Raw genomic sequence first — 8,495 nt, forward strand, 5'->3', positions numbered from 1 at the left:
TTGTGTTTAAACGAGTGGGGGCACATGTAACACATTACTGTAAAGGAAATTTAGGGGTTTATTTCTTCTTCAAGATTGACGTTCTTGGAGGTTAAAGATGCATCGCTTATTTTGCTTCATTTTTGAAGTGTGTCTGTGTCTGTGTGTTTGTGCGTCTGCTGACTTGCATTGAGAGTGACATTAAAAATGTTTTAACCTTGCTTTTATAAAGACAGAAGTCGTTTCTAACAAGCCAATGTGATTTCATATTTGAAGTTAGGTTTAAATGATAAAGTTGAAGTGAGAAATGAGGTTTTTCTTCAAAGTGCTAAAATAGTCATTTAGGGTTAGGGTTGCACTCGGTCGCTGCCTGGTTGCGGCTCAACTCAGTTAACTTGACCGGGAGAAACTGAGCAGTGAGTGTGAGCACGACACACAGAACCCTGCCGTGTGATATGTTTACCATTTTTCATCCATTTGATTCTTTCTGTCCCTTAGTGGCACATTGCACATGATTAAGAATGTACCTCGGAATTTTTACTTTAATGAGTCTCAGTTGCTGGAAATGCAAACCATATATGGGAGGGCGGGTAAACTGTGTGTTTTGGGTTAAAACAAACAAAACCAGTCGCTCCACTGGTGGAATTTCCCTTTGTTGCCCTCAGCCCATTTTTTGTTAACAGTGATTGATTACTATGACAACGTGAAACACATAACTTGGCCTTGACAGGACCCTCAAAAAATGGGGTGGAGCACCGGGGTGGGGCACCGGGGTGGGGCACCGGGGTGGGGCACCGGGCCGGGGCATATTTAAGGTCGGACAATTGTGACTACCAGTCAAAAATCAGCGAATTTGTCTGGGGGTCAGCAGAACCAAAAAGAACCGTTGCATCTGCTTGTTGGATTCCACTTCTGTATGATGTGGCTTGTCTGTGTTTCTATTGGTTTCATGGCTGGTCTGTGCACCGGCTCGACGCAAAGCCCTTGGGAAGAGAGTACCGTAGTGCCTGTCAGGCTTGACCCAACGGTCTGGCTGGCGAATGGCACCCAACCGAAGCGAACCTACTCCCTTGAAGAAAAGCAGAAAATGTCGGAGATGAAAGTGTACAGGCTGGACGCGTTTGGTCAAGCGATTATCTTGCACCTGGAGCCGGCTCAGACGTTACTGTCCCCGGGATTTGTCTTCCACATTGTGGGGACTCCCGAATCCGAGCTGAGTCAGGAACCCAAGCGCGCAGACGAGCACGGTTGTTTCTTCTCGGGCACAGTGTACGAAGAAGAGCACTCCGCTGCTGCGTTAAACCTGTGCCAGGGACTGAGTGGTGGGTTTTACTTTCAAGGGCAAGAGTACTTCATCAAACCTCTCAACGCAAGTGACTTCTTGATTGATGAGGAAAAGGATGAGGAAGTCCACCTCATCCGCCGGAGGGCTCGGGCAGAGACGGGTGAGTGTGGGGTCAATGAGGACGAGGATCGAGTGCCAACAAATCTGGAGAAAGAGCCTCAACGTGAAGCCGTCAACAAAAACCAAACAGGTAGCGTTTGTACACACACACGCGCACACGCACACACACACAAAACACTCTTTGGAACTTAATATCCATCCAGCCATCTGCTTTTCCCAGCATTTGTGAATTTTTGCTGATGCAAACGTGCATAAACCAGGATGGAAATTGGCGTACCCACACAAAAAAAGGGAAAAAGGAAAACCCACACAAGCGCAGAGAGAACGTTCAAATCTCACACAGTCGGACCTCAGCCAGAGATTGAAACAAAGAACCTCTCTGCCATGATGTGCTTACTATTTGGCCACCATGCTGCCTTTTGTCATGGAGTGAATGGAGCTGGGCGGCCAAATGCAGCTTGGACCAAGACTTATTGAGGGACCTCCAAAGACAGACTATAGAGGCTCGACTAGGGACGAGAATAACTGAACAGAAAAACAAGAAAGACGAAACCAGAAAAAAGACGAGAACAGACTAGCGACTAGAAAAACAAGAGAAACAAGAACAACCCGACAGGGTGTGACAGGCAGATACCTTAGGTATGATAGGTATGGAGAGGGAGGTGACAGCCATTACATAGATTGTGAGCAGACACAGGAGGGGAGGGGCGACGTGACCAGAAACCATGGCAACATTAAAACAAGGAAACGAATGGAGACGGATCGTGACAGTAAAATGGAGAGCTCCTGACACCCCAAAAAAGAAAAATCAAAAACTGTCCAACAAGGGGCGGGAGGGAATGGGGAGGCGGTCATACGTCAAACGCCGCCGAAGGCCGACTGGTTGACGGCCGCTGGATCCGCGCCGCCGGAACTGGTGACGGCCGCAGCATCCGCGCCGTCGGAACTGGGTCGGGAGGTGGCCGTGCGTCTTGCGCCGTTGAAAACCAACTGGGTGACGCCCGCTGGATCCGCGCCGCCGGAACTGGTGGCGGCCGGAGCATCCGCGCCGTCGGAACTGGGTTGGGGGGCGGTCGTGCGTCTTGCCTCGCTGGAGCCCAGCTCTGTGGCGTCCATGCCGCAACTGCGGGAGCCGGTAACCGTTAGTCCAAGCGCTGGTCGCTGAATTGGTCGGATTGTTCTGTCAATGAGTGAATGGAGCTGGGCGACCACATGCAGCTTGGACCAGGGTTCATTGAGGGAACTCAAAAGACAGACTATAGAGGCTCAACCAGAAAGACAAGAAAGACGAAACCAGAAACAAGATGAGAACAGACTAGCGACTAGAAAAACAAGAGATACAAGAACAACCCGACAAGGTGTGACAAGCAGACAGGACTTAAATACTTGACAGGTAAGGCGAGGCAGGTGACGGCTATTCTATAGATTGTGAGCAGACACAGGAGGGGAGGGGCGACACGAACAGAAACCATGGCAACATTAAAACAAGAAAACAAACGGAGACGGATCGTGACACCTTTATTAACAGCAGATTGTTAAACACAAATCAAATGCAGAAAGCAAGAATGACCAGTTTGATTTACTTGAGTGTTTTTCTGTCCCTGCTACTTTTCACATTTGTGCACAACACTGAATTTGACCTCTTTGCAAAAAGTATCATTAGGAACATCTGCACAAAAAATGACGACAGAAAACATTGTAATAAATTTTCTTAACCCTCATCCCATCCCGCAGGCCCCCACAGGACCAAGCGTTTTGTTTCCACTCCTCGCTACTATCTGGAGATTATGCTGGTGGCTGACCAGTCCATGGCCGAATTCCACGGTGCCGGGCTCAAGACTTACCTCCTCAACATCATGGCGGTGGCATCTCGTCTGTATCGCCACCCCAGCCTCCACAACTCCATCAGCCTGACTGTGGTAAAGCTGCTGGTGGTCTATGAAAAAGAGCGAGGCCCTCAAGTGTCGTCCAATGCTGGAACGACTCTCCGCAACTTCTGCCAGTGGCAGCGGCAGTACAATCCCCCCAGCGACCGCCAGCCTGAGCACTATGACACAGCTATCCTCTTCACCAGAACGGTAGGTTGGAGGAGGATGAGAAGAATTGTGGGGAAGAAGGAAAGAAAACATGGATAAAGAGCATGTTTTGACTCCTTGGTCTGTTTCTTCAGAAACTGTGTGGTCCCCATTTCTGTGACCTTCTTGGACTGGCTGACGTCGGTACGGTGTGTGTCCCAGACAGTAGCTGCTCAATTGTTAAAGATGACGGACTCCTCACTGCATTCACCGTGGCACATGAACTAGGTGAGTAGAAAAATGCTCAGCTCTGATATGTGACAATGATACGTCGTGAGCACAACTAAGTGTGGTTTTGTTGTTCTGTCCCGTAGGCCATGTCCTCAACATGCCTCACGATGATGCCCAGATATGCTCTGGGGTGAACGGTCCCCACTGGGGCTCCCACATAATGGGGTCCACCCTGACCAGTATTGACCAGCAGCAGCCATGGTCCGCCTGTTCCGCACTCACGGTCACCACTTTTCTCAACAATGGCCACGGTCAATGTCTGCTTGATAAACCAGTCAAGGCTGAAGCGCTCCCTCCGCCCCAACCCGAGACAGTCTACGATGGAGACCATCAGTGTCGGATGAGTTTCGGTGCCGACGCCAAACATTGCCCTCACACTCCTAGTACTTGTGCGGCTCTGTGGTGCTTCGTTCGGGCATTCAACGGTTTGCTGGTTTGCCAGACCAAGAACCTCCCATGGGCCGATGGAACGCCCTGTGGGCGCAACAGCTACTGCCTGATGGGGCAGTGTCTCACAAAGTCTCAAGCTTCCACACATCAGGTAGAAACGTAACTTCTTTTATTCTCATGCCTCGGGTATAAATCAGATTGTAACCAATGCCCCTATAGAATTTCCAGATTCCTGTCAAGAGTGGCTGGGGAGTGTGGGGTCCTTGGGGTGACTGCTCTCGAACATGCGGGGGAGGGGTGCAGTACTCCTTCCGTTCATGTGTTAACCCTTTGCCGAGCAATGGAGGCAATTACTGTGTGGGCAAAAGGGTGCAGTACCGCTCTTGTAACACAAAGCTCTGCCCTGACACCAATCGTAAGTCAGCAAAAATTGTAACTTGAGTGGGAGTTATTCAAAAGGTGCAAACTCAATCACTGAGAATTCTCTTTACTCTTCAGGCTTGTCATTTCGGGACGAGCAGTGTCTGGCTCACAATGACATGTCAGCCCAAATGTCTCTTGGATCAGGCAATGGTGTTGAATGGGTGTCCAAATATGCCGGTGTTTCACCCAAAGACCGCTGCAAGCTTGTGTGCAGGGCCAAAGGAACAAGATCCTTCTTTGTCCTCAAATCCAAGGCAAGAATTTTGAAAAATATGGGGTTTTTTTGTTATATTTTGAATGTCTTGACAAATCCTAATTACCCTCGTACCGACATGTAAGACGAATGATCAGGTTTCGTCTTCCAGCACCCTGAATGCCAATGTACTTTTTTCTTTCTGAACATGCATGAAAATAAAAGTGTCGTAAAATACAGTTACTCGTAGAAAAAAAAACAGTCAAATTAAACCATCAACAAATGAAACAAGAACAGAGCTAAAAATCTTAATCTCAAGATGTCTATTGCCCCCAGGTGGCGGATGGAACACCCTGCAGCCCTGATTCCGCCTCAGTTTGTGTTCAAGGCCAATGTGTCAGGGCTGGATGCGATCGTGTTATCGGCTCCAACCGGCGTCACGATAAATGTGGAGTATGTGGAGGGGATGGCTTCACCTGCAAAAGAGTGTCAGGCTCACTGGGGCTCACCAGGTACGCCATGATACTTTTTGTTCGGAACATTAATAAAGATGGCCAGTGATTTATTGCCAGGTCAAATCAAAGATCAAATCACTGATGGAATACCTTTTTGTGGAGTTTGCATTTACGTGAGCTTTCTCATGCGTGTTAGGTTTATGACAACTCTAAATTGTCCATCATTGTAAGTGTGCATTAGCGATAGGCTAGCAACTAGTCCAGGGTGTAGTATCGTTGTGGCCTAAATTAAACAATTGTCTTTGTTACAGGCCTGGGTACCAAGACGTGGTGACAATCCCAGCAGGCGCCACCCATCTTGACATCAGACAGCGCGCCCCTGGTAATGGTCGTCATGACAATAGTTACTTGGCAGTGCGCGGACAAAATGGTACCTACCTGTTGAATGGTGATTATAAGCCAATGACCATGGAGACGAACATCACTCTGCGAGGGGCCCTACTGCGCTACAGTGGTTCTTCTGCCAGTCTCGAGCGGCTCCGCAGCTTTTCCCCCCTCCCCGAGCCTCTCACTATTCAGGTGTTCTCTGTGGGAGCAGCCCCAAGACCCAGAGTGAAGTACAGCTACTTTGCCCCCAGACCCAATAACACTGCTTCTTCCAATAGCAACGGAGGTCGTCGGCATTCTGTCAATGCTACCCGAGAGTTGGGTGCTGCTGAGTGGGCTCTGATAGAGTGGGGTCCCTGCTCCCAGACCTGTGGTGGTGGCATGCAACAGATAGAGGTGGTGTGTCTGGATCCCCAGGGCCATCCATCCAAGGATTGTCCAGAAGAATTGCGGCCATTGACCTCACGAGCCTGTGCCTCTCAGCCTTGCCCCTCTTGGCTTCACGGAGAATGGTCCGAATGCTCAAAAACCTGTGGCAGAGGTTTCCGAAAACGCCAGCTTCAATGCATTGGCTATGATGGCCTCACACTGACCCATGACAGCTGTGACTCCAAAAACCGCCCGCAACCCATCCTGGAGCTGTGTTATCAAAGTGTCTGCTAAGGACTGCTTTGACAATCTGACCTCCTTTTTTTTTTTTTTTGTTCTTTCACTCCCCATGTCAGAGACTGCATCAATACATTACACATCCTTACACAATGTCAGAAAGCACACTGACTGCGTCAAACACTTGGAGCAACAAAGTCTGCCACCTGTCTTTGGAGTGCGGCAGTGGCATCTCAGCAAGCATCATGGACATTAATGAGTTAGATTTCTTCTGGACTATCAGTCAACATTTATTTACCACAAACCTGGAGCACTTCACTTTTGTTTTTACCAGAGGCACATTGTTACTCATTTTCTCTCTGTGAATGCCTTTTGTTTTGTCAGGGACTTGTCTCCTGCTACTACTTCATAAGTCTCTCCTGCCTTCTGCAAAGGCATCTTGTTTAAGCAGTTTTTCCTCTTTTTTCATTATTAATTTTTGAACTGTTAAATATAGTCATGGGGCCATTTTGATATTTTATTTGTTAATGGGATCACAGAAGGAAGTATAGACTATAAAGAGTATTGATGCAACGTTTTATATATCCATACATATATTTGTTTCTTGGTTCATGAATAAAATATTGACTCTGGAGAAAATTGTCATTTCAAACTTATAGCACTTGTGTATTTGACACACTTGTGAAAACACACACTTTCCACAGCCCATATGGGAAGCTTCTCGTCTTTTTATGCCACGGCATCATTACTGCTAAAAGAAACATCTGGAAGTCATCACGGGTTATTACTGCACTGTCTAGGTGTGCATGAAAAATGGACATGGCGCCAGGGTTGGTGATTTCAGCACATCATACTTTGACGCTCACATGTGACACGGGGCTACCCAAATTTGTCCCCACTCAAATTACAAATGGCCTCTGTAAAGGGGTCTGTTGAATGGCTCAATGGAGTTATACGCCATAGTCTCCACTTTGCTGCACCATTTAATGGTGGTCTTTTAAAAGAGTGATGAACTACAAAGCTGCTCTTTTGATATTCTAAAAATACCCCCCCCCCCTCCTGGTACCTGCATGTTTTGTTTTGGAGTGGTAAAAAACGCGGCAGTGTGTGCAAGTTTGCTTGCGGGTACATCATCTGCACGTTCATCATCATTTATTTATTACCTTTCATTCTGTCTTCTCACAAGACAATCTTTGCTCTGCTATCCAGCTCACCATCATGTTTCACACACAAACAATGATGTTGCAGTCTGGAATACTTCACGACCCCCATTGTATTTTAAAACTAGAAGTCAAGATCATATTTTGAGCAATCAGAGCCTTCAAGTTGGAGCTGGAGCTTTCTTCCTTTCTTCTCAACGACTTTGATAGTTAAAGTGGAAAGGAAAATAACGTTTGCGGTGCTGCCATTTTACCACTAGAGGGCAGAAAAGGCTCATCAAACCCATTAAGCGGATGGGTATTTTAGAAGTTTATTCCACAATAATTGAAATTAATCATACAAAAGGCAAGTTCATTGTGGTGACGTGATAGCTAACGTGCTTTTAGGAACACAAATGTTCCTTATGTCGGACATTTTCCGTATCAAGAATCAAATTAATTTATACTTGAAAAATATTATACTTAAAGAAATTATTGTGCATCCCTAAATTTTCTACAGGATGACTCAATTCAGCTAATGCTTTGCCTTAGCTCGAGATGCTGCAATATTATACCCCATTTTTTGCAACATTCCATTTTGTTAATATTGTAATATCCCCTCCCACTCCTTACCCAAGGTGCACCGGTAAATGATTCCATGGATCTTCCACTGGCAGCAGAAATGAAGCTCTCGTGGCCTGGTTATGTAGGCCAGAAAATAACCTCAGGTGTATTAAGCAGGGCCCAGCACAATAATGATTCAGCACTTAGATTACCTGAGCAGTGAAATGTTCTGCTGAGTAAATTGAAACTTGACCATGGTGTTGAGGAAATTAGTAATGGTTTAATACAATGTAGGACAGGACAATGAGGCACTGCAACCGAGCCTGCAGCCATAACCAAAAGCTTGTCTGTCTCCGGCTGTGCACTTCAAAGGGTCTGAGAAGTCTTTTTTTCTATTGAGGACTACTTTTCTAAGCATACGAGGGAATATTATTACATCAGCAAGAAAATCTGCACACTCTAAAACACAAGTGGACTTGTTTTCTTTAATTCATTTTTTAAAATTATTTCGTCGACGTCATTGTTTCTGGGATGTAACTGGATTCAGGTATTGTCCAGGATGGATTCAGGTATTGTCCAGGATGGAAAATGAAATGGCTTATCACACTTTAACTTGAAAATGTTAAAACACTGAGGTTGAACTGAGGT

The 8,495-nt window shown here is 46.7% G+C and overlaps 1 protein-coding gene across 1 annotated transcript; it reads left to right on the forward strand.

Annotated features, from left to right (window-relative positions):
- Nucleotides 1–798: 798 nt before the first annotated feature.
- On the forward strand, nt 799–6,466 carry LOC119136892 (A disintegrin and metalloproteinase with thrombospondin motifs 1-like). The gene is made up of 8 exons (XM_037275718.1): nt 799–1,514; nt 3,119–3,462; nt 3,555–3,687; nt 3,774–4,231; nt 4,309–4,495; nt 4,579–4,757; nt 5,033–5,208; nt 5,463–6,466. Exons 1-8 carry the CDS (start codon nt 896–898, stop codon nt 6,199–6,201), a joined length of 2,835 nt encoding a protein of 944 aa, XP_037131613.1. The 5' UTR covers nt 799–895; the 3' UTR covers nt 6,202–6,466.
- Nucleotides 6,467–8,495: the final 2,029 nt, after the last annotated feature.

Source organism: Syngnathus acus, chromosome 2 (genome assembly GCF_901709675.1).
Source record: "Syngnathus acus chromosome 2, fSynAcu1.2, whole genome shotgun sequence".
In the NCBI taxonomy this organism is placed as follows: domain Eukaryota; kingdom Metazoa; phylum Chordata; class Actinopteri; order Syngnathiformes; family Syngnathidae; genus Syngnathus; species Syngnathus acus.